Here is a 27,899-nt window from a genome sequence, read left to right on the forward strand (position 1 = left end):
GGATGGCATCACCGACTCAATGGACATGAATTTGAGTCAATTCTGGGAGTTGGTGATGGACAGGGAGGCCTGGCATGCTGCAGTCCATGGGGATGCAAAGAGTTGGACAGGACTGAGCAACTGAACTGAACTAAATATCATCTCAGAACTACTGAATCAGAAATTATGGGATGGGGACCCAGTGATTTGTGTTTAGATGCTTGGTAAATGATTCTCTTGCAGTGAAAGTTTGAGAACTACTATGCTAAACCACTCTCTCAAGAAAAATGTTAAAAAACGATAAGGACATCTGCTTGGACTTTTCATGATGCAATAAAGGAACTGATACCTCGATTGACACAAAGCACCAGGCTGATTCAGTTCAGTTTAGTTCAGTCACTCAGTCATGTCTGACTTTGTGACCCCATGGACTGTAACACGCCACGCCTTCCTGTCCATCACCAACTCCAGGAGTTCACTCAAACTCGTCCATAGAGTCGGTGATGCTATCCAGCCATCTCATCCTCTATTGTCCCCCTTCTCCTCCTGCCTTCAATCTTTATCAGCATCAGGGTCTTTTCCAGACTGATTATGTTGGTCTATTTCTCAGTTGCAGAGAGGTTACAGGATACGTAAGCTCTATGATGTACATTGAATTGGACTTTTTCCCTTAAAGGTCCATAGGAGATTGTGTCCAAGCCACTTACAGTGTGGTCCATGGACCAGCAGCATTAGCATCACCTGGCAGTTTATTAGAAATGCCTATCCCAAGCCTTCACCCCAAACTACCGAATCAGAATCTGCATTTAAACCAGAAACTATGTGATTCTTATATACGTTAAAGTTTGAAATCAAATATTCAAATTCATCATCTGCCCTATAGTCATTCAAAGATACACTTAACAAGTCACTTACCCTGAGAAAATATGACACCTTAGATCTTCCAGAAATTGGTGTTTCCCACACCATCTGCGTGACATCATAATGATGATGCAAAAATTATCGATTTGTGTGATTTTTCAAATTCCTCAAAGTCTATAGTAAGAGTTAATATTTACTGAATTATACTATTTTGGATAGTTCTTTATATGAATTGACCGATATGATCTTTGCACCAACATTCTAGGTTAACATTGATTTTCATTTCACTGACAAGAACTTGAGGCCAAAGATAGTAACTTGTTCACACTTATGTATCCTGTAAATGATGGAGAAATGATTCAAATCTAGCATGCTGGTGGGTGCTATATTGCCTCTCTAAGGCCAGGCTCTAGAATAAGTTCTATTAACACTTCCAAACATGGCGTCTGATTATTAAAGGCATTGTTGTTGATCATGGTTTTAAACCAAAGCATCAAGGTTAAGACTAAGGAAGAGGGAGATAAAAGGAGCCTTGTGTATATTTTAGATTTGAAAGTTAATAAAGTTTTAATACATTGATTTATCCCCGAGGCCCAAAGAAATGTCCAGAATTCTAAGTAGCTTAAAAGTCTAAAAGTTAAGAGTTTGCCATGGATCTGAATTCACATGAGTGAAAACTGAAGTCATTCTAAAGAAATGGTTTATCTGTTTTAATTATTCTTTGTGTTGCTAATATATGTACCTGTTCTCTAAAGAATTTGCAAATAATTTTAAAAAAAGGACTACAGGAATAATTTTTTAAGAGGAAAAATATACATTTATAAGCAATACACTTACACATTTATAAGTGAGTGTCTATGAATTGGATGGGCCTCAAATTCACCATGGAGCCATTTTAACCCAGAAAATACAAAATACTAGACTATTTACAGACTATGTTATAAATATGAATACAGAGCAGCAAAATTATGTTGAATGTTCCTTGGAAAACCAAGGTTTTTTTTTTTTTTTCAGCACCTGGATTGAATTTGAAGGAAACTGGACTTGAATTAGAGTTTTGTGTAGGAACCAAGAAAAAGTCAGTGGTTTGGGCTAGATGAAGTGATTTATTTAAAGCCAAAACTTAACATAAAGCTCCTGGAATACCAACCTATTTGAACTGACTATAAGAGAAGGTAGTGTGTGCGTGTGTGTTGTGTTTGCATGCATATGCATGAACATGAGAGAAATGTTTTCAATGGAAATGTCTTTCACCAGATATTTGCTGTTTTATTTATAGTCTATAACCTTACTTTCTCAGACAGCCAGTGATCAGATGATGACAAAAATTAAAACACGAATCTCAAAAAGTGAGTTTGGGCCTCTATTAACCCACTTTGCACAATTTTTAAATTATTTTGCTTAACATACATGTAAAATGTTTTGCAGTTTAGAAAAAAATATATAAAACTATGTATTAAGTACCTCTCTACCTAAATGGATATATTTAGAGGACTTTCTATCAAAATGCTTATTAATAGTATGTTATTTTTAGTTGGAGACCTTCAGATGAAATGTTGTAATGCAAGATGAAACCCATGGCAGATTCATGTCGATGTATGCAAAACCAATACAATATTGTAAAGTAATTAGCCTCCAATTAAAATAAATACATTTATATTAATAAATAAATAAACTTTGTAAGACTGCCCTGAAAAAAAAGATGAAACACAGTCAAGTATATCATCCACTGAACAGAAACAAATAAAATGGATAAGGCAGTCTTACTAGCAATGTTTATATCTAAGATGAAGCTTCAATAGATTGATGGGTGAGAAGTGTGGCTACAAAAGAGAAATTCAGTTATAGAAATACCTACTAATCAGAAGGCCTCTTTTTTCTAGTTTCTAAAAAGACTATACATACGTTTAGGAGTTTTTATATTGATATTTTACAAAAGTCAGGTAGTTTTGTAAATCTATTGGGGACAATCTTTCATCCTTGGTACAACAGACAGGGCTACCGGTATCCAATAGTTTGTAAAGGGGATAACACCTATATAAGAGCAAAAATGTGTTTGAATCAGTTGCCTATTTCAACATTGACACTACCCAAGGATCAACTGTAAAACAGTTTCCTACTATTCAGACTTTTTGAAAGTAGAAGTGTAAAGAGGAAAACTGCTGGAAAATATAAGAGTCTGAAATGTTTTTATTAAAGTGGGCAGTATCAGCCCAGTCTTGTGAATTTCCTGATTCTTCTGCTCAAATATTTGAATTGAAAATTCCAGCTTAAGTGGAAACACAAATGAGTGAGGTTCTTAATAGGAAAGTTATGTTGTGAAGGGAGTTCTAATAAGGGGGGAAAGCAATGACATTCAGAAGACAGTGCCACCATAGAGACAGACATTGGTCCATCCAGCCAGCCAGCCAGCCATCCTACCACTCACACTTTATTGAGTAGCCAACGTGTACCAAACATGTTTTCAGGCACTGTGGTAAAGCTGGCACCTTAAGAGCTGCATGGCATTGCTCTTGCCTTTCTGAGCACAGAAGTTTCTCATTCTCCGAGAGGTGTGAGCTAAAAGAGGTTCTGGGATCTCTGGCCAGTGACGGGTTTTTCCCACATGTGAATTAGAGCAGTGGTTCCCAAACTTGGTTGAAAATCAGAACCACCTGGGTGATTTTTTATACAGATGTCTGAGCTCCACCTCAGGCCTATTGAATTAGAATAATTGAGGTTAGGGCCAAATACTTATATTTTTAATGAACCCCTAGATATTTCTGAAGGAGGGACAGGTTTGAGAGCCAAGAATTCCATGTCCATCTTCTTACTTCTTTGGGGTTGTCTTCATGATCATCAGGTTCTTCATTAATAATGGAAAGACTGTTCCTAATAGAGTTAGGGAACTGGATGTCTTTAGTGAAACATTAGTATAGAAACTTCTAAACATGAGTGTGTGTGTGAGAGTGTGTGTGAGTGTGTGTGTGTGTGAGTGTGTGTACACAAGCGTACGTGCTAAGTCGCTTCGTTCATGTCCATCTCTTTGGGACCCTATGGACTGCAGTCCACCAGGCTCCTCTGTCCATGGGATTCTCCAGGCAAGAACACTGGAGTGGGTTGCCATGCCCTCCTCCAGGGGCTCTTCCAGACTCAGGGACCTAACCCACATTTTTATGTCTCCTGCATTGGCAGGCAGGTTCTCTACCACCAGTGCCACCTGGGAAGCCCAAACATGAGTATAGTTTTTGTAAAACATCAAAAAGAAACACAAAAGTCCAGTCCTGAATATAGCGCCAAAATCAATGGTATACAAAGGCATAGCAATTAAAATGTATAGAATATTTCTGGTGCAACAGGAATTTTATACACTTAATCCCACTCACGCTCTTTGGATGCATATGGCATCTCTTGCAAGCCCTAATAGAGGTTGAGCACAGACCCCTCAGATTCTGGAGAAAGGCTATGCCATATGCAGGAGGAGCCCATGTGCATTTGAAATATAGCTCCTAACATGCTGCTTGGTATTATGAGATTGAATCATTGGTTCCCATAAAGGTTGAGTTCAGGATATAATTGCTAATTAAATGAACAGCTGCCACACCACAGACCCACCTAGAGGTGACTGAGAGACCAGCGGTGAGTGGGTATTCTCCCTACAGCCAAGCTTGGGCAATGCTCTTGCTTGCCTGCTTTGCAGAGACAGATGTGGATAGAAGTTAAGACTGATGGGCAGTGATAGATTGCTTGATCAGAGACATGGAAAGAGCAACCTTGGGAAACTGTATAAAAGCAAATGAGGGGAAAAGACTTAGGGAAGGACCAAAGTGGCCAGATCTTTCCAGTTCAGGTTAATGCCTAGAAGAAAGTACCCATCATGGAGTAGACCCTCAACAACCAGGTCAACTGGTGATGTGCCCAGAGGAGGCCAACCATGTCCTTCAGCCACCCAATGCCTATGCACTGAACATGTGATGGCAGAGATGACAGCCACCCGCAGACCCCACAGATTGGGCTTTCTCTTCCTCAGGCACGTCCATCAAAGTTTTGACAATACTATATGCAAAAATGCCAGCAATAAAACAGATCAGTTTGGCAGGTGGGTGGCAGGTTGATGACTGCATAAGCCCTCCACCCAGTAAGAGGCAGAAATGCATTCCTGCTGGAATTTTTACCTACTCTGGGCATGGGTTTGCCTTTGCTCCTTACCATCAAAATATCTCCTCCAATACCTAGTCTGCTTTGGGCAGAAGCAACCTGATGGTTCTTCCCCTTGGACCTGGCCTTGTACATCTCCACCTTTCTTCCCCAGTGCTTTTCTGCCCCTGCATCATGAGGTGGACTTTGGGGTCTGCTTAGCATTTATGAATTAATTGTTTCCCATTTCCAGGGAATCAAGATTTACAGGGCCACCCCTGAGAAGTGGGAGACAGAATTCAAAGGATAAATATCCTTCCTTTTCTTCTGCTGTGAAGACAGCATAGTAAGTCCTCTATATATGAATGAGCTCCATTCTGACAGTGTGTTTGTTGGCCCAATTTTTCGCTAAGTCCAACAAAGTTAGCCTAGGTACCCAACTAACACAATTGGTTATATATCACTGCTTTTATGCTTGCTTCCAGATATCCTGGGCTTGAAATAAAGACAATGCACTACTGTAAAGTACACAGAAGCACGACCGCTTATAGAGGATGCATGCAAGTGACAATGTGCGTGACGTGTGAACTGATTTACCTGATTGGACTTCGGAGCACCCATTCCCATCTTTAAAAGTTTGCAACCTGAAGGTTTGCATGTAGGGGACATACTCTACTGAGATGTATTTCTCAAAACACCTTGGAAGGACCAGAAAGGAACAGGACAAATTGAAAGAGTTGGAGGAACTTTATGAGTCGGTTACTTTTGACTGCATTGCAGAGTTTTACAATAAACATATGCCCACAGGCAGAAACTTGCTGGGTTTTAAGCAGAGATCAGAGATTAAAATAAGGACCTTACAACATGAAAGTTGACTGTCTTAGGTCCTAAGGAGTAAGAGATGTGACTGAACAAGATTCTCCAGTCATAAAAGGCCCAGTATTTCTGAGTCAAACAAATTGACTCAGCTATGCAGCAAAAATCAGATTAAGGGGATTACATTTTCACTCAAGTCCATTGTTTAGATTAGCTTAAATCACTGCATTAGAAAGGCATGGGAGTGAGGAAGCAAGGTGATAGACAGACTTGGGAACTAATTCAAGAAAACACATTTCTATTGTGGATACTGGCACATGGAACTCACAGAAAGCAAATAGATTAGAAACCAAACACATTTTTAAGAGATTATGTTGCCAAGGAAGCCACTAGTGCACTTGCAAAGAATCTGTGACTGTTAAACGTTAGAACAACTCAGTCTCTCAAACCTTGTGACCAGAATATGTTCCAGGAGAGCTCCTGTTCCCTATGGAGGCAATCTTCCTTCAGATGCTGCCAGGGAAGATGGTGGACAAGGAAGAAGCTTCCAGAGGCAAGATGGGAACCACAATGTGGTCCTTTGAATGGGAGTTTTTATTGAGGTCATGCTGTCTCTGTTTATGTATACATACTGTGTGTGTGTGTGTGTGTGTTTCCGCGCGCACGCGCATGCGTGTGTTTGTGTGCGATTTGTGTTGGGGGATGGTCACGAATAACTACTCTTTCTGGCTCCCGAGCCCTGTCTGCTCCATGGTTCTACAACATCTGGATTGCACATCACAAAGATCCTGCTCTCTGAGTGACTGGCTGTGGCTAGATGAATGTTTGGGAAACGCTGGGTCATTTCCCTTGGATAAAAGGTAAGTGTGTTCTCTGTGTAGACATAAGAGTGAAATAGACATTGGGTGAGTTGTTGACAGAGTCTTACTTGTCAACTAACAAGCATAGGGGCATTTTTTCCTGACTCAAAGCTGTACCACAGTTTTCCACCTCTCTTAGGGACAGCCGTGGTCACATGACAGAAGCATGGTCAACAGGTTTCAGGTGGAGGCAATGTGCACGGCTTCCACCACCAAACCATAATGTGCCCCTCTGTGACTATGTGAGCTTCTGCTTTCTGGCTTACCCTGCTTTCCAGCTGAGTGGAGAAGGCTTTGAAGTCCATTCTGATACAGAAAAACATGTTCAGAAGAGGCTGATCCTCTAAAAGTAGGCTACTATACAGCGTTTAAAAAAATAAAGCTGTCATATGTGTATATATTTGCAAATGGGTCTATCATATATTTTTAAATTAGAAAGGAAACTGTTGATCAGGATGTATAGTTTGCTTTCATAAAAAATATATATGTATGTGTGTCAGGGATAGGGAGGGATCAACTTGAGTATCTACAAAAGGTTCAAGGTATGTGTGTATGTACATACATATTGTAACATTACAAGCAAAAAAAAGGCTGGAAAAATACACAACAAACTTGCAAACGTTGGATCTCTCTAGAGAATGGGATCTGGGGGGAGAATTTAGCTTATCTTTCTTTCCATATTCTTCAAGTTTTGTTTAAGCTTGCCTCTCAATTATGATGCCTTCCATTCCCTACTCAGATATTTATCAAACAAACATAACAAATGGAAAGCTTTTCCCAACTGTCCTCTCTGGTCTACTCAATTCTGCCCATTTCAGATAAAGAGCATGGAACTAGAGAGGTTTTGGAAATCAGCTATAAAGGAAAGCACCTATTAAATCTATTAATAGGATTTAATAGATATAGGTAGTCTCTTTTATACATTTAGTTTTTAAAAAATAATCCTTTATAAAGAGGAAGCTGAGCCTTCTGGGATAGAATGGGACTATTTTCAAATCTCTTTTAGAGACTGGTCTATAGCTGGCATAAAAAGACAACTTTGCACCAGGATATAAGAGAATATTCCTGCCAGCATGCAGTATACACACATATGTGTGGACTGATATGTCCACACATGGACATGGCCAGGTGGTCAATACCAAATTCAGATAGATTATATTCTTTGCAGCCAAAGATGGAGAAGCTGTAAATGATCATCAAAAACAAGACCGGGAGCTGACTGTGGCTCAGATCATTAACTCCTTATGGCCAAGTTCAGATCTAAATTGAAGAAAGTAGGGAAAACCACTAGACCATTCAGATATGACCTAAATCAAATCCCTTATGATTATACAGTGGAGGTGACAAATAGATTCAAGGGATTAGATCTGATAAGAGTCCCTGAGGAACTATGGATGGAGGCTTGTGACACTGTACAGGAGACAGTGATCAAGACCATCCCCAATAAAAAGAAATGCAAAAAGGCAAAACAGTTGCCTGAGGAGGCCTTACAAATAGCTGAGAAAAGAAGAGAAGCTAAAGGCAAAGTAGAAAAGGAAAGATATACCCATCTGAATGCAGAGTTCCAAAGAATAGCAAGGAGAGATAAGAAAGACTCCCTCAGTGATCAATGCAAAGAAATAGAGGAAAACAATAGAAAGGGAAAGACTAGAGATCTCTTCAAGGAAATTAGTGATATCAAGGGAACATTTCATGCAAAGATGGGCTCAATAAAGGACAGAATGGTATGGTCCTAACAGAAGCTGAAGATATTAAAAGAGGTAGCAAGAATACACAGAACTGTAGAAAAAAGATCTGCATGACCCAGATAACCGGGATGGTGTGATCATTCACCTAGAGCCAGACATCCTGAAATGTGAAGTCAAGTGGGCTTAGGAAGTATCGCTATAAACAAAGCTAGTGGAGCTGATGGAATTTCAGTTGAGCTATTTCAAATACTAAAAGATGATGGCGTGAAAGTGCTGCACTCAATATGCCAGCAAAACTGGCAAACTGGAAAACTCAGCAGTGGCCACAGGACTGGAAATGGTCAGTTTTCCTTCCAATCCCAAAGAAAGGCAATGCCAAAGAATGCTCAAACTACCATAAAATTGCACTCAACTCACATGCTAGCAAAGTAATGCTCAAAATTCTCCAAGTCAGACTTCAATAGTACATGAACCATGAATTCCAGATGTTCAAGCTGAATTTAGAAAAGGAAGAGGAAGCAGAGACCAAATTGCCAACATTCGTTGGATCATTGAAAAAAGCGAGAGAGTTTCAGAAAAACATCTACTTCTGCTTTATTGACTATACCAAAGCCTTTGACTGTGTGGATCACAACAAACTCTGGAAAATTCTTAAAGAGATGGGAATACCAGACCACCTGACCTGCTTCCTGAGAAATCTGTATGCAGGTCAAGAAGCAATAGTTAGAACTTGACATGGAACAACGGACTGGTTCCAAATCAGGAAAGGAGTACTTCAAGGCTGTATGTTGTCACCCTGCTTACTTAACTTGTATGCAGAGTATATCATGAGAAATGTTGGGCTGGAAGAAGCACAAGCTGGAATCAAGATTGCCGGGAGAAACATCAATAACCTCAGATATGCAGATGGCACCATCCTTATGGCAGAAAGTGAAGAGAAACTAAAGAACCTCTTGATGAAAGTGAAAGAGGTCAATGAAAAAGCTGGCTTAAAACTCAGCATTCAAAAAACAAAGATAATGGCATGCAGTCCCATCACTTCATGGCAAATAGATGGGGAAACACTGGAAACAGTGACAGACTTTCTTTTATTGGGCTCCAAAATCACTCCGGATGGCAGTTGCAGCCATGAAATTAAAAGATGTTTTCTCCTTTGAAGAAAAGCTATGACCAAACAAGATAGCATATTAAAAAGGGGAGATATTACTTTGCCAACAAAGGTCCATCTAGTCAAAGCTATGGCTTTTCCAGTAGTCATATATGGATGTGAGAATTGGACTATAAAGAAAGCTGAGCACCAAAGAGTTGATGTTTCTGAGCTGTGTTATTGGAGAAGACTTCTGAGAGTCCCTTGGCCTGCAAGGAGAGCAAACCAGTCTATCCTAAAGGAAATCAATTCTGGATATTCAATGGAAGAACTGATGCTGAAGCTGAAACTCCAATACTTGGGCCACCTGATGTGAAGAACTAACTCACTGGAAAAGACCCTGATGCTGGGAAAGATTGAAGGTGGGAGGAGAAGAGGATGACAGAGGGTGAGATGGTTGGGTGGCATCACTGACTCAATGGACATGAGTTTGAGTAAGCTCTGCATGTTGGTGATGAACCGAAAGGTCTGGTTGCTGCAGTCTGTGGGGTTGCAAAGAGTTGGATATGAAGGAACAACTGAACTGAATACACATACAGAAAATTTTACAGATCATAAGCTCTCCTGGTAGGCTGAAGCTATCTTTCACCTCTCAGCCTGGTACTCCTTACATTCCCTACTTCCATACTTTTGGGACCACAGGGAAGCCTGGTGTGCATGCAGTCCATGGGGTTGCAAATGGCTGGACATGACTGATGGACTGAACTGACCTGAGCTGTGGACATAATCTTTCCGGTAACAGGAAGAATCATTAGTGATCTCTTAATTATTTTCATTTTTGCGGTCCTCTCTGGCTTCCCTTGTAGCTCAGTTGGTAAAGAATCTGCCTGCAGTGAAGGAGACCTGTGTTCGATCCCTGGGTTTGGAAGATCCCCTGGAGAAGGAAATGGCAACCCACTCCAGTATCCTTGCCTGGGAAATCTCATGGACAGAGGCGCCTGGTGGGCTGCAGCCATAGGGTCGCAAACAGTCGGGCACGACTGAGTGACTAACACTTAACACTTACTGTCTTCACTAATTTCTCTTTCTTCCATTTCTCTCTTCCCTCTCTCAGCTGTAACTGCGACAATTTGTTCTGGGCTGCAATATGCCAGAGGGGAGTGAGTCTGTAGATGCTGAAGTTTGCAGGTAAGTGCAAGTTGGTGGCTGTTGTAACCAGTGTCAGCAGGAGGCTCATTGCCCAAATGTGGTCCTGCAGGCAGGCACTGAGGCATTCTTTAGCAACTTCTCAAAGCTCAGATTTGAGACCAGAAAGTAGAGGTACTGCCTCAGAGGGCTATGGAGCAGCCTGAATGGACACAAGCTCTAATTGTCCTCGTGGTTTTACCTTCAGAACTGCACTATGGGATGGAGTCAACCAGCCAACATTAGGGTCCCACGTCCACCACAACCTGTGATGAAAGTCCAGCACCCGTTTTACCCCTCAGTTTCCTTCATCTCCCAAGTGAAACTGCAGATATAATAGTGTCTAGTTCATGGAATAATTAAAGTTAGATGAGAAATGTGACCCCAAATAAGCACTGATTCTAGCAACTGTCTCATTATTTGTAATCATTATAAGATTCTGACTTGGATACATCGATGTAGGTGACTTCCGCATTAATTTGTTTCAAGCAAATGCTTTTCAAACTTTTGAGAGCAACACATTAGTGAGTCATGAAGTCAATTTAGTAGATAATCAGCATTGAAGAAAAATGGAATAGAATGATAATTTTGAAAAAACAGGAGACACTGCACATAAAAACCTAATGTAAAATGCATTGCTCACTGTGCTCTGAGGTCAAGTGAATTTGAAAAACAACTTGAAGCCAAACAAGTATAACAAATGGAAAATTTTTCCCGACTGTCCTCTCTGTTCCATTCATTCTGCCCCTTTCAGATAAAGAGAACAGAACCCGAGGGTTTTTGGAAACCAGCTGTAATGAGAGCAGTTTTTATTTTAAAGATTGATAAAATATATGAACTAATATTTATTTTTTTCTTTAATTTTATAATGGAAAATAGTTGATTAACAATGATGTGTTACTTGCAAGTGTATTTTAATAATGCATGAGCCTGCTGGGCAGATGTAAAAACTCAGAGGCAGTGGTTAGAAAGAGTTCATTCAAAAATCTCCATGTGCTACCACTTCCCAGGTATATGGGGCAAAGGATGGAGGCTTGTTAGGAGTAACCAGGCCAAGGATTTCATTTGTGATTTTGTCTGAAACTTTTTCTATAGTTCAAACACCCAGAACTATGACAGATGGCCAGAAGGACTTTATGGTTCCTTTAATTCTATAAACCTGTCACTTAAAATTCTGACTTTAAGTAATGCTTGAGGAGAAAACCTCATCATGTTTAGTCTTCCGAAGTGAGTGAAGAAAAGCGAAATCATTTTGAATTCTCATTTTTGTAAAACATTATAGAGTTTGTCAATGTTTATGGATTTTGTGTCCATTTCCACTGTCTCTTCTTGAATATATTCAATGTATGTATATATAGCTTTGTATGGGTAGCCAAATACAATGAAAGCAAAATATAATAGTAATTAAAAACACATGGGAAAACCAGGCTTGGAAGCAGAATTAGGTTGCTTGAACTGGTATTTGAAATTTATGCCCAAGGAACTGGTTTATCACTACCTTGTAGGATCTACATTCCCACCCCCCCGGTATCATTTAATATGGAGAAACCACTTATAAATACTCATGATGGTGTAATTGTATATGTAGCTGTTGGTTTAGGTTATTTTATTTGGTATTTCCTTTTGTGATATTAGGAGCCATTCATTATAAATACCTTTAGTTCCAACAGAATTAGCCACCTAATATTAATCAGAGAAAAAGATTATTTAGAAAATATGACTCAACATACATCATGGGGAAATTTTCCTCTTTGCATCATGATTTTGATTGAAATATATCTGCAGTGATAATTATAGAAATTGTAGGAATCCCACAGAGAGCTTTGTTGGAATCAAAACCATACACTTTGAGTTGTATGTCTATTACCTAATGCATAGCAGATCACCATTTTGATTATATTGGCTAATGTATCTCTGTAGTACCTTTAAATAAAGATAGAAAATAATAAAATATCTGTATCTGTTTGTAGTTAGATACAGACATAAATAAAGATATATGCAGATCTGTATCTAAACAAATTTGCATAAATATCAAGATAGTTTCATTGTATATGGTCTTTTTGCAATGGTAAATGTCTATTATTCCCTCCTGAAGTTTTGGTACTTGTGGGTTTGGAGGTTATAAATAGTGATCTGGAGCTGAGAATGTTTTGGAATTCGAATATAGTTGCACGGGTTAAGCCTGAAGGTGGATGATGGAGAGGTCCTGAATTAGTGTGTGATCACATCATTAGATTTCTTCCTAGGAGACTCATAGCCAAATTCCTCTCAACCACTTGTTCCCTCTGAGACCCTAGACAAATTATTGAAATTCCTAAATCTGAATGGAGTAAATAATAACTTTAGAAAATGTGTTTCCTATCCCCTCATTACAGGTAGATTAGTAGACATATTAAAGACCAAGGGGAGGTAACTAAATCCAAGGGTAAATACATTTCACTTAGATTGGGACAGCCATATAGTAGATTGCTAACTATCCCTGGTGAATCCAACTTTGAATATAGACATGCTCATACACAGCCTTCCCACAATAACTGTGAACTCCATCATGTGACTTGCTTTGTCCAATGGGGCATTCGAAAATATAGCAGAAGCAGACACTTGATAAGTACTTGTTTACTGGGGATTAACTGCTAGGGATGTTGCTATGACCATGAAAGATACAGGGTTTACTGCTGCAGAGGTCACATGAAGGGGAACCCAGCCAACTGTGCTTGCTAACCACAACCTGAACAGATCAGCCTTGGTCTCACCACCAGATGACTGTAGCCACCCAAGCAATTCCAACAGAAGAACCACCCAAGTGAGCAAAGCCTAATGAGAAGAATTGTGATCAAATTATTTTTTCAAGTTTGGGGTTGGTTTGTACTTGTAATAGATACCTGATACATTCATTTATCTGGTAGGATAAATGTTTTAGGCTGTTGTTATTGAAACCAATAAATGATACCTAGGAGTGAACAATCACATAAATTAAAAACATGTACCACTTGCAGATAAATGAGTTAAAATACCATGTGCACAAAGCATAATCAGAAAATAGATTTAAAAACTGAATAGCAAACATAGAGTTGTCTTTGTGAACAAATTTTCCATGTTAGATTACTACTTCATGGTGTATACAGAAAATCAATAAACGTTACATATATATATATATATATATAAAACTTACTGAAACATGATTTTCTGTGAAGCATATGCTGGAAAATCTTGCACAAGGATTCTTCACTTTGGGTAATGGTCCTACAGGTGCACTGCACTTGAAGGGCCGTCCCAAGGGTACCAATGTAAGCTGCTTTGCAGTCATCACTTCCGGAGCAAGTGAGGTCTTGCTTGCTTAAGGTACCAATGCATGTCTCATCCTCATGGCACTTTCTCATCACATGCTGCCAGCACTTTGCCTGGAATGTTCTATAGCGCCTCCTGGAAAGTGTCAGGAAATGGAATGAGTCTCTGAATATCATTAATTCACACAAATATGTAGTGATATCTCACCTGATAAAGAAAGAAAGAAAGTGACATAAAACAAAATGCCTTCTGGATGCTTCTAAACATAGCTGGAAACTAAGTTTGTACATTCAAACATCCCAATAGAGAGTGTGTAAGAAAAATTAGAGAAATCTTGTGAATTATTTTCCTTTCGTGATGAAAGACAGAGGCTAAGTTTAGGATTCCCTGGATGACTCTTCCTTCCTTACTAATTTTATTTCAGTGGGTGATGATTTGCAGTACGAATTACTTGGGAGATTTATTAGCAATAATTTTTGAAGCAGAATGTGGTTTTGAGGCTATATTTGACCATTACCTCCCACCAAGTGATCTCAGAAGAGACTCCTGACTTTTCATGAGAGTTCTCCCATAGGATGGGAGGTCCTGTGCTCTTTCTCAATGTTTCTAAGCTGACTAATTAGAATTAACGTTAATGCTCTGGGGTTCTCTGGCAGCATGAGCTAATTTAAAGCAAAACATGAGTTTATTTGATGGCTGAGACAATCTGCTAGAACCACATCCATTCATAACTTTTCTGACTACATATTTCATTCCTGCTGTATTAACCTTGAATAGAAGTCTGGATAATGTACAATAATTTCATATTTAAAACTTTTACAGTAAGAAGATATCTACTCAGTGGAACCAAGGATATTAATCTTTCTTTTTAATATTTATCACCTATAATTACTTTTCCTTTTCTTGAATAGATCACTATAAAATATACATACAAAGCCTCTGAATATATGTCATTTGTCCTGACCTTACTTGCTTTCATGATGTTACTCTGCTTAAATCCATAAATTGCATCATTTTCAATAATCTTGTATTTTAAGTCATCTTAAAGGAATCAGCTTTTAAATACAATGGTAAAAATTAATAATATTTACATTTATATTTAAGAAAATATTGCAAATATTTGAGCATATAATTCTGAATTCAGAAGAACAAGTATGTTCCTTTAATGCAGTTAAGAATTATATATAAATGCCATCTAAATATAAGCACTGGCAGTATTGATTGTCATTTATGAGGTTGACAGGTGCCATTTATTCTTCCTTAAATGTATGTTTTATAAAGTTTAAGTTACATGATTTATGTCTTCATAAAAGTTATTTCATTCAAAATAGTTTTGAAATTTTGAAAAACTGACTAACTGAAGGGTATTTAATTAAAAATAAAAATATAATAAAAACTCTTTGGTATACTCATTATCTAAATCATTTAAAAAATAAATATGACAATTTTTTTATATTATAGGAATTGTCCTTTATGTTTGAAATGCTTTGATGTGTAACTGTTTCATTATCCTTATTTTCTAGATATTCTTCAGTTTCATATTCTGTTTTTTTATTTGAAACATTAACTGTCTAAGGGAGTAATTTTTAAAATAGAGTTGATCATTTTGTTTTTGTTTTGCTATAAATTTCTGGTTACATCATAAACCATAAGAGAATGTGGTCTGTGTGATTTCTGCACATAGAATGTATTACATTTTCTTTTGTGGCCTAATATATAGTCAAACTTTGTGAATATTCCCTGATACTTAAACATGTTTATGGTGAAGTTTTGTTTCTAAAAAAGTAGGTAACGTTTCTTCTAAGCAAACATTTTTTTTTACTACTTTCTGGAGCTTATACATATGAAAAAACGTAATTTCCTATAAATTCCTCAGTTCAGTTCAGTTCAGTCACTCAGTCGTGTCCAATTCTTTGCAACCCCATGAATCACAGCAGGCCAGGCCTCCCTGTCCATCACCAACTCCCAGAGTTCACTCAAACTCATGTCCATAGAGTCGGTGATGACATCCAGCCATCTCATTCTCCGTCGTCCCCTTCTCCTCCCACCCCCAATCCTTCCCAGCATCAGAGTCTTTTCCAGTGAGTCAACTCGTTGCATGAGGTGGCCAAAGTATTGCAGTTTCAGCTTTAGCATCAGTCCTTCCAATGAACACCCAGGACTGATCTCCTTTAGAATGAACTGGTTGGATCTCCTTGCAGTCCAAGGGACTCTCAAGAGTCTTCTCCAACACCACACTTCAAAAGCATCAATTCTTTGGCGATCAGCTTTCTTCACAGTCCAACTCTCATATCCATACATGACCACGGGAAAAACCATAGCCTTGACTAGATGGACCTTTGTTGGCAAAGTAATGTCTCTGCTTTTAAATATGCTATCTAGGCTGGTCATAACTTTCCTTCCAAGGAGTAAGCGTCTTTTAATTTCATGGCTGCAATCAGCATACACAGTGATTTTGGAGCCCTGTTGCTGCTGCTGCTAAGTTGCTTCAGTCGTGTCCGACTCTGTGGGACCCCATAGACGGAAGTCCACCAGGCTCCCCCGCCTGTGGGATTCTCCAGGCAAGAACACTGGAGTGGGTTGCCATTTCCTGCTCCAATGCATGAAAGTGAAAGGTGAAAGTGAAGTTGCTCAGTCGTGTCCGACTCTTAGCGACCCCGTGGACTGCAGCCTACCAGGCTCCTCCCTCCATGGGATTTTCCAGGCAAGAGTACTGGAGTGGGGTGCCATTGCCTTCTCCATTTTGGAGCCCTAAACACTTAAAATTGAAAAAATATAATCTCACTTTCTAGTGTATATATCTGTATTGAGCAAAATTAATTGAAAAAAATAGTATTTATATCACCTTCTTCGGCCTTTTCAAATAGAAGAGTTTTAAGATCTGTCACAAATTGAGGAGTCTTGTACAGGGACATAAGTTGTATTTTAAAATCTAACTATTCTGCTTTGCTCCAGATACAAGCACTTCTGCAGGAAAGATATATGATAAAGTCTTAACACTCTCACTGAAGAAGTTGTTTTTCATTGGGAGATTTTTTTTTCCATCTGAATTACATTAACGATAATATAATAAAAATACTGGAAATCTCCCTAAGGTAAAATCTGCTTGAGCAAATGACACAATTTGTCTTTTCATCTTGACAGCTAATATTGTGTAATATTTCCATCTCCTCTATAAAGTATCATTAAGAGACTATTTGCACATGATGAAAAGAAATAGAAGACACACAGTCCTTAATCTCTGAATTAATGTATAAAAGGTAAATTACATAAGAATAGACATGTATCTGTATATTAAAACATTATACACATTAAGTAAAAGATACTTAAAAATAGAGGGAAACGAGGTGACATTTAAAAATTTAATATATTTACATTAATAGGAGGCTAATTACTTTACAATATTGTAGTGGTTTTTGCCACACATTGACATGAATCAGCCAGGGGTGTACATGTGTCCATCACGTTCTAGACCCTGCACTATGCACTTTGGAGAGGTCATGAAACCCAGGATCCCTTGTAGAGGAAAAGTATCAACTCTGAACCAGTTAATCTGAGAAAGTGTTGATGCCAAGGTGAGGCTCATGCAAGAGTGTGTGCTTCAGAATCCGTCACAGAGCTTCTCAAATGTCTATAGCAGCAGACTCCATCACTCGCATTAAAATATGTTATTTTATAGGGAAACTCAGTTATGTCATGCTGAGAAAACTGAGTACAAATCACTCCAAGATAATAAGGTGGGATGTCCAGAGCCTTGGCACTGGAGTCAGGCAAAGCTGGGTACGTACCATGGAGACATCTCACAGTTTTACGTGGATTACTTAAAGAAAAAGTGTTCCCTGGCTGCTTACAATGTTATTTGGTTTCACTTTTAGTGTGGATAGATGTGTGCTAGACAGTAATATTCTATGAGAATATTAGTGTAAGCAAACCATTTTTACCAATTTCCTTGATTGTTGGTGATACCGTTATTTTATTACAATTAAAATAAGTTGGCAATTAAGTTATTGTTTTCATTAAATGCATTTTAATTTTTTATTTTTTTGTCATTGAGCTTAAGACTAATTCCAAACACATTCAGTTCAGTTCAGTTCAGTCGCTCAGTCGTGACCGACTCTTTGCGACCCCATGAATCACAGCACGCCAGGCCTCCCTGTCCATCACCAACTCCCAGAGTTCACTCAAACTCATGTCCACAGAGTCGGTGATGCCATCCAGCCATCTCATTCTCTGTCGTCCCCTTCTCCTCCCGCCCCCAATCCTTCCCAGCATCAGAGTCTTTTCCAGTGAGTCAACTCTTCGCATGAGGTGGGGGAATTAAAAGGTGCAGAAAGTCTGCATCTTTGAATCAATGAAATACAATAGTTCACTTAATAAGAATTTTTGAGCTTTGAATGAGTTTGAAAAATGTAAACTGCATTATAAAAATATTTTTGCTATTAATTTTAGTATTATCTCAAGAGAAATAATTAGTAAACTTAAACTAACTGATAAACATTTACAGGACAAGATCCTCGAATAAGACTTTCTTAAGAATTTTGGCATTCTCTATGGTACATTGAAGGGAAAAAAGGCTCAAGCATTCTGCTGAGATTTTCACCCTCTATATTATAGAATGTGCATTATAAGGAAGTAGTCGTCTTTTCTGACAAATATTTGCAAGACCTGGAGCTACTTTGCAAGCTGGAATGACTGACAGTGAAGGTGTGAGGAGAGTTAACGTTGAAGGAAAGCACTTTAGCAACAACTGCAGCCCTTTAGGCGGAGAAGGCACTGGCAGCCACTCCAGAACTCTTGCCTGGATAATCCCATGGGCGGAGGAGCCTGGTAAACGCAGTCCATGGGGTCGCTAAGAGTCGGACACGACTGAGAGACTTCACTTTCACTTTTCACTTTCATGCACTGGTGAAGAAAATGACAACCCACTCCAGTGTTCTTGCCTGGAGAATCCCAGGGCCGGGGGAGCCTGGTGTGCTGCCGTCTATGGGGTCCCACAGAGTCAGACACGACTGAAGCGACTTAGCAGCAGCTCTTTAGGAAATGATGTCGTTAAATCTCATTTCCAGTGGTTCAAGCTGGTGGCAAAAGTGACAGATCTCTCCTTGAGCTATCACAGTGAGCCCCTCCTCCACACTAAATGTTTATTTTGATCTTTAAATGAATTCACTATATATGGAGTTTCATTCATTTAAATACAATTAAACAGTACTGTCCCTGATAGGAAGTACTGGGCAAGCAAACTAGTATAAATTATCTTCAGATGATTATCCTAGGAAGCAGAGGATTCATCCCATAATTACACAACTGAATGCTGGTTTTTAAAGAAAGCTCCTTTAATGTGGTAACACCATTGTTACAGATAGTTTTGATTCTATTCTTTCCTCCATCTTCTTACTCATTTCCAAAGAGGCCCACTTCACTGTGGCTTTCTTACCACACCTAAGATCAACTTGCCTTGAATTTCTAAGGAAATGTGTTTATCAAAGACCACAGTGAGGAAAAGAGAAAGTCAGGGTGCTGGATTCAATTCATGATTCCCAGGAGGAGTTACCTGCAAAGGTAAAGTCTAGATTCCACTAGCAGCCGGAGTGGATATTTTAATAAGTTGAGCAGATCATTCACACCTCGGCTCAAAATCCCTCGGCATCGCTCTGCTTTCTTGGAGTAAATCCTATCTCCTATTCCTCTCCGCCTTGTACACTCTCTCCTCCTTGCATGAGAGACTGCCACGTACATTTCTTCCCCGGCACTGGCTCATCCTTTTGTTTGGTATCTCTTATTTCTGAAACTCACTGAGAGAAGCTCATTTTCTCGCTTCTTCAACTCCCGTAAAATGTCTCTCCTGGGGCCATCCCACTGACCCTGCAATTCTTTTCTTCTTTCTGCCATTCACATTCCCCCTTATTGCACACGCATTTTGTGTGCTTGTGAATGTCCAGAGCACTCATCATCACACAATATAAGAATGTCAGTCACTCAGTCGTGTCCAACTCTGTGACCCCATGAATTGCTCACCAGGCTCCTCTGTCCATGGAATTCTCCAGGCAAGAATACTGGAGTGGGTAGCCATTCCCTTCTCCAGAGCATCTCTCTGACCCAGGGACTGAACCCCGATCTCCTGCATTGCAGACACATTCTTTACCATCTTAGGCACCAGGGAAGCCATTTACAACTGCATGAATAATACACACTCCCCCTATTTATTTTCTATCTACGCCTACTGAATGCATTCCACAGGGCAAGCATTTTTGTATCTTGTAACCAAGTGCGTAAAATAGTACTAGATGACTGGTAATTGCTTCTGAATAAACAAGTAAATGACTAACATGACTGCCCTGAGAATCCAGGGTGAGAGGTTGGGAAGAGGGGAAGGGGTACATTCCTGACACCATGACACATGTGTGTGAGGGAATCCGAACCCCAGCTCCTTCCTCATCTCCATCCCAAAACACAAAAGATTTATTGTGAAGTTTGAAGAGTCACCTCATCAGAACCCTGAGAGGTTATCAGCCTTATATAATCATACCCCCCAAAGCCAGTAATAAAACTGACACATAAGCCAGGTCTGTTAAGCAATTCATGAGTCTCACTTGAATCTGTAATTTTATTAATAATGCTATTTCATGATTACCCAATCTTGACATAATGATTTTTTAAAAAATTTCCAAAACATATTATGCATTTGAGTCTCCAAAAGAATGCTACACATGTCCAAGAGATTCAAAACTATGAATTGTCTGGCTTTGTTTATGTCATGTTGGATGATGGTGGGAACTCCAGCTAATGGAATGAGATCAAGTGTTGGGGCTGAAGTGTAACAAATAAGGTGCCAAATCAGAAAGCAGGGTACGCATGTTTTTACTCACCTGCATAATTCATCATCTTGGCAGCTGTGAATTACATCGAGGCAGGTGGGGGTTGGAACTCTGTTCACTGCACATGGCCTGCTGTGGAGTGCTTCTCTGGACTGTTGACAAGGCTCATCAGCGGGAGAGCAGTCACAGAAAGCCAACATCTGGGCAATGTTAGACGGCGTATTTTGATAGAAGAAGCGGATGGCTGCTTGGCAGTGTTTCACATCACACAGCTCTCCATCCGCTGAGCAAGCTTTCAGGTAAAGGGCCAGCTGGGCATTGCAGAGTGCATCCCCAATGCAAGCCTCTGCCACTTCCAGGCAGGACTGGACCCCTCTGCCTCCTAGAAGGAAGGGTACGCCCAGGTTGCAGAAAAGCAAAGAGAGTTGTACATACAGAATCTGCACAGCACATGAGAAATCTGTGAGCAAAATACAACAGTGTGCCCATATATTGCTTTTGGCAAAGAGTCCTGTTTATTTTCTTTACTTTTTTTTTAGAGTTGGTATAAACTTGATGGTCCTGAGCAGTGGGCTACTTTCATCTACAATGGACATGTATTACAATCCAGAAGTGGTAGGGGGGTGTATAGGACCAAAACTGAGCTGCAGAAAAAAATCCTTGAGCCCAAATTTCTCACATGTAAACAATACATCTTTAGAAATTGGATTTGAATCTAGCTGATGATGTGTTCAGTGGCTCAAATCAAATGATCTTTGTTCTATCACCCTTTTTATTTGAAGGAGAAATTGTGACTAAAGTTTCCACGTAGCTGTTCCAACGTGTAAAAATGTTCACATTTTGGGTCTAGTCTTTGTTTTTAATTGTATTTCTCCACACAACTGTAAATAAAGGATAGATGAGTGAAATAGATGCTTTGAAATATTAGTGGAAGAAATGCAATGATTTGTTGCATTTTCTAGTATTAGAACAATTAAAATTCACATGACTCATTTTGTAATGACATATCTTAAAGAAGCCTAGTAACTACATTTCAAGTTATATTGTCCAGTATTCACAATGCAAATCAAAATGACTATTTATAAACATTACCATGATAGGAAAGAGTGGTTAGATTCCACTTGTATTTATTATCCTCTTTTATGTTATCTAGAAGGAAAAGAAAGAGACTATTTTATTAGTGAACAATTTTATAAATTTAATAGGAGAATGCAGACAACATTTATCAATGTGCACTCCAGTAAAAATATATATAAGTTCACGTGACCCTTATTTAACCTTGGCACACAGAGTTAGTGAGGTACAGATGAAGAAAAGTAAACCACTGTGACATCATTCAAGTCAGTTAAACTGCTCTGCTCTGAGCATTCAGTTACTCGAAGATTTAAACAAATGCTAATGACTAGGCCATGTGCAGAGAAGTAAACAAAGAGTCTGTCTAGGGAGAAAGAACAGAAGAAATATTGTCTGAACCAAAAAAACTCTTCCCAGTAAGGTCTTAATTAGATTGAAAGGCAATTTAAAGACTATTTCCACCTCTGACTATTTTAGCTTCTCAGAGTTTTTAGGAATTATAATATAGAATTGGAGAGGTTGATGACCACCTAATTCTAAAAATCTTTCATTCAAGAAGCATTGGTCAAGTTCCCACTACGTACCAGGTGCCATATTGAAGATAAATTTTCAGTCCCTGTTGTCAAGACTTATATAGGAAATGGAGATATAAAAACAAAATAAAAATAAAATAGAAGAAGTAATAGATATATGCATAAAGTGATAGGGGAAGACTATGATCAGATTTTTATTTTAAAATGAAAATTCATTTTTTGCCACTGGCTGTTGATTAAGATATTGGCTTCCATTACAAGTTATTGATTAGGAGATTGATTTCTGCTATGGCATGTGTCTCTTAATGATTCAACTTGTCCCGATTTGAGTTGTCTGTCCAAGCTCCCTGCCTGCCCATCTATGCACATATATGATGGTACAATCATAAAACAATTCTTTTTATCCCCAAAGGTGTCAGACTTTCCAGACTCTTCGCATTGTTCCATCTGTTCTCATCATACATGGTTTTCATATTTCTACTGGTTACGTCTCAGCTAAAGAATCACTGTCTCTTCAGGAACCCACCTTCCTATGTTTCTGAGAAGTTCCTTCTTCTGTTCCATATTGAATGAAATCCCAATAAGCAAATTTCCGAGAATCCTGTAGCTTTTGTAACAGATACAAAAGTCTAGGCTAGCTAGACCTTCTGTGATAGACTAATAGATGTGCTTTGGCACTGTTTGGTATGACTGTGCCATTGTTTAAAACATATTCAAGAAACTATCATTAAAATAAAATAAACACTGAATTCACTTATTGTTATGATCTAAATTGTGTTTGCTTCCAAGATTCATAAGTTGAAGACCTAAATCCTGATATAACTGTATTGGGAGATGGTGTCTCTAGGGAAGTAATTAAGATGAAATGATATCCTAAATGTGGGGCCCTGATCTGGTAGGATTAGTGTTCTCATAAAAAGAGACATTAGCAAATTTCCTCACTCTTCCCTGGCCACGTGTACACCCCATGGGAATGTCCTGTAAGGACCTGGCAAGAAGCCAAGAAATTTACAAGCCAGAAGGAGAGCTCTCACCAGAAACTGACCCTGCTGGACTTTGATCTGGAACTTCCAGTCTCCAGAATGATGAGGAAATAAATTTCTGTTGTTTAAGCCACCCAACCTCTGGTATTTTACTAGGTCAGCCCAAGTGGACTAATACACTCAAAATACTAGCAATTCTTACAAAAACAATTATTTTATCATGGGGAAACAAATTCTATCTTGGATCCATATTATTTTATGTAATATGAGTAATGAACTGTAATAAATTGTTTGCACATTAAATTCTAATTTCATATAGTGCATACATAGGTATATTCACATTTTTTCTGGAGAATATTTTAAACTGTAGCTTAATTGCTGAAAGGACCTAAAGAGCAGTATGTCATGGGAACACAGAGAGGCATGGGCCAACCAGAGCTTCATCTGTGTTGTATGATCATATATATCAAATAATGCACAGTGTTTATATATACCACATCTTTATCCATTCATCTGTTGATGGACATTTAGATTTCTTACATGTCCTGGCTACTGTAAATGGTGGCACATTGAACACTGGGGTACATGTGTCTTTTTGAATTATGGTTTTCTCAGGGTATATGCCCAGAAGTGGGATTGTTTGTCATATGGTAGCTCTATTTTTAGTTTCTTAAGGAACCTCCATACTGTTCTTCATTGTGATTGTACGTATATACAATGGAATATTACTCAGACATTAAAAAGATCAAAATTGGGGCATCTGTAGAAATGTGGATGGACTAGAGTCTGTCATGTAGAATGAAGTAAGGTGGAAAGAGAAACAGAAATATTGTGTATTAATGCATGTATGTGGACTCTAGAAAAATGGTACAGATGAACCCATTTACAAGGTAGGAATAGAGACACAGACATTGGGAACAGTCACGTGGACATGGGGCCAGGATGGTAAATGGAGAGGTTGGGATTGATGTGTGTGCACTAACACGTGTAAAACAGGTGGCTGGTGGGAAGCTGCTGTCTAGCTCGGGGAGCTCAGTTTGGTGTTCTGTGGTGACTTAGATGGATGGGATGGGGTTGATAGGTGCGAGAGGGGTCCAAGAGGGAAGGGAGATACACACACACACACACACACAGCTGATTCATTTCATTGTACAATAGAAACCAACACACCATTGTAAAGCAACTATTCCCTAATTTAAAAGCACAGTGTTCCCTCTTCTCGATCCACTAATATTGAAATACACGCGGACTCTGGTATCTTCTCACCCTTCTACTTCTCTAGTCCAAGACACCGTGCATTCCTATGTTGACCTCATTTACTGCCATGATCCCATTTGCCATCCATCGGTGAGTGACCTCCTGATTTATACCTGCTGCACAGATCTCATTTATAAGTGTCATGCAAAGCATTTAGGCTTCAATTCCATACTGAGAACTGGCTACTTGATATCTCCACTTGGATACCTAATAAACATTTCACAATGACCACATCCCAGACTGACTCCTGACCTCTCTTCTGTCTCACTCCCAGAGCCTGTTCCCATGTTAGTCAATGAAAATAACAGCAACCACATCCTTTCTAATTACTCAGGACAAAAACCTTGGAATAAATATTGATTCTGTTTTGTTGTTGCAGCCCCATGTGACCCACTCATATCAAGCATACTAAGACTCTGACAGCTGTCCACACTGTTTCATCACCCATCATCTTTTTGCTGCATCATTATATAAACTTCCTAATTGGTCTTCCTGTTTGGGCATTTGCTTCTCTTCAGTCAATTATCAACACAAAATCCAGACTTTTCCTCTCAAAGATATACATCAGACTATGACACTACTCTGGCTCAAACCCCTAAATGGTTTCCTGTATCACTTAGAGTAAGAGCCAAAGATTTTGAAATGACCTACAAAGCCCTTCACGATCCTGCCCCTATTTTATTTCTGGTCTCATCTCCTGCATCTCATCCTCTGGCCTCTCATCTCTACCCCTAGTGTCATCTTTGCTCTGCTGCCTGAAGTGCTCTTTCCCCAAATACCCACATGACTCATCCCTTGCCTCTTTCTATCTTTTCTCAAACATTAATTTCTTCAGAACGACTTCCTGGCCATCCTATTAAAATTACAAAGCACCCACTCAGACTTCCTTTATCCTCTACCTGTATTATTTTCCTCCTTAGCATTCATACTGTTTATTTTTATTTTTTAAATTTAATTTGTTTTTCGTATTTTATTGGAGTATAGTTGTTTTTTTTTTTGCAGATAATCTAATTTTAATTTACAATGTTGTATTCATTTCAGGTGTACAGCAAAGTGATTCAATTATACATATACACACAGTCATTCTTTTCCAGGTTCTTCTTCCACATAGATTATTACAGAATTTTGGGTAGAGTTCCCTGTGCTACAAAGTAGGTCCTTGTTGGTTACTTATTTTATATATAGTAGTGTGTGTATGTTAATCCCAAGCTCCTAATTTATGGCCCCATCCCACCATATTTCCCCTTTGGTAGCACTCATTCTGTCATACCATTTAAAATATACTCTCCAAATCTTTTATCTTCTTTTATGCTGTTACTGATGTTTTTGAACTGTGGTGTTGGAGAAGACTCTTGAGAGTTCCAAGGAGATCCAACCAGTTCATCCTAAAGGAGATCAGTCCTGGGTATTCATTGGAAGGACTGATTTTAAAGCTGAAACTCCAATCCTTTGGCCATCTGATGGGAAGAGCTGACTCACTGGAAAAGCCCCTGATGCTGGGAAAGATTGAGGGCAGGATGAGAAGGGGACAACAGAGGATGAGATGAGTGGATGGCATCACCAACTCAATGGACATGAGTTTGGGTGGACTCTAGGAGTTGGTGATGGACAGGGAGGCCTGGTGTGCTGCAGTCCATGGGGTTGCAAAGAGTCGGACATGACTGAGCGACTGAACTGAACTGAACTGAACAGCCTACTACTAAGATCCCCACCTTGGTGATCTTGGTACTTACTTCCCCAACTGCTGGTCTTTGTCCAGCAGTGCCCCATCCAAAGGAAGTTGCCACACCCACGGGGACAGACTTTTCCAGGGGACAGGTCCTATGTAAGGACTAATCCATTGAGGGGCTCAAAGAGGCAGCATCTTTAAAGGGTCATTCCAGGGCTAAACTTCTTTTGGAGTCAACTAATTTTGCTGTGGTCATTGCCTTGCATTTCAATTTGTCCCACCCCCTAATCCTGCTTTTCCCACTTCATCCTAGATTTTGTTCCTAAGCCCCCAGCCTAATACTATTTCGTATGCAAACCGCTGTCTCAATGTCTGTTTCCAAAGAAACTAGCCAAGACACTCCTCAGTTAAGAATATATGGTCCTAGAGAACAATGATTTGCATGTGTGTGTGATTTTTGTTTGCTTTGTTAACTATTTTTCCCCCAGTCTTAAAACACAGCCAAGGACATGGTAGGCACCAAAGAAATATCTGTCAGATAAATAAATAATCATCCCTTACTATACTATCTGTTTATTTAAAATTTAAATCCCTTAAAAACAATAAGTTTTTTAAATGAAGGGCAGTGTTATTATTATTGCATTTTTTTAAAATCAACCAGACTTAGGACTTAGCACATTTTCACTGTCTTATAAGTACTTGTTCAATGAATGGATGAATAAAACTCACATTATTTTAAAACATTTTGGCATTTCCATCTTTCTTCATAATCCCTTTTAGACATAGTCATAGTAATATATATATATATATTTAAAATTTTCACCTTCTGGGAGAAACACAGGCAGAAATGACAGAGCTAGAATCAGAAATTATTTTTTAGTCAGTTGATACTTGTGATTATACTTAAGATTCTAAAATTTTTCCCTTAAATACTGACCTGAAACAATGCCCAGGTTGAGTTCATTTTCACTGTCTTCAATGAAGGATGGAACTGGGTTTATTTGAGCATCCTTTATGCAAATGTCCTCAGACAAGCTTTTCCAAATTTCAGTGCACTCTGCTTTCAAAGGGTCACTGCACTGGCAATTCCACAAGATTGTTTCTTGCAGACTTTCTCTCAACGCTGCACAGAGGTAGCTTCCATCAAGGGTCTTGCATTGTTCTGATTCCCTCCTGCAGGTTTTCTTGAAACTCTTATACAAAAGAGCACAATGTTCAGATTCCTGGCAGATACGTGCTGCCATGATGCAGTCGCTCTTTTTTTCCATTGTTAATGACGTCTCTTTCTCATGGAGCCATTCTGTAATGTTTGATTCTGAAGCCAAATTCAAGGACAGTGCTGATTCTTCTATATTTTTAAAAATGACTAAAATTAAATAAAGCTCATTTAGTTTAAATTTAAATAAGCTCATTTAAAGCCCTCTTAATGTTTCCTAAAAAGTGTGTAGACATATTTTATAAATATTCTACTGTCTTTCAACAATCACTGAAGACATTATTTCAGGAGAGCTATTACAATGACTTTGATATTTTAAAAAGTTGAAATAAAAATATTGATTATTTATAGTTTATGTAACAAAATATAATGGTAATGCTCAACTTCTTTTACTATTTCATCCCCATGATTTCTTTCTGTCTTTTCATTACATTTGATGATGATTGGTAGAAATCATTGTAACTTACAATGC

General features: G+C 38.9%; 1 protein-coding gene across 1 annotated transcript in view; it reads right to left on the reverse strand.

The window, feature by feature from the left end:
* Nucleotides 1-27,899, reverse strand: part of GFRAL (GDNF family receptor alpha like) — an 88,189-nt gene that overhangs the window by 42,372 nt on the left and 17,918 nt on the right. The window contains 4 exon segments of the mRNA XM_088831513.1: nt 13,765-14,015; nt 20,747-21,077; nt 21,788-21,844; nt 27,149-27,559. Of these exon segments, the coding sequence (XP_088687639.1) occupies nt 13,765-14,015; nt 20,747-21,077; nt 21,788-21,844; nt 27,149-27,559 (1,050 nt within the window).

Source organism: Moschus berezovskii, chromosome 23 (assembly GCF_049115385.1).
Source record: "Moschus berezovskii isolate FMDL1 chromosome 23, NW_MosBer_1.0, whole genome shotgun sequence".
NCBI lineage: Eukaryota > Metazoa > Chordata > Mammalia > Artiodactyla > Moschidae > Moschus > Moschus berezovskii.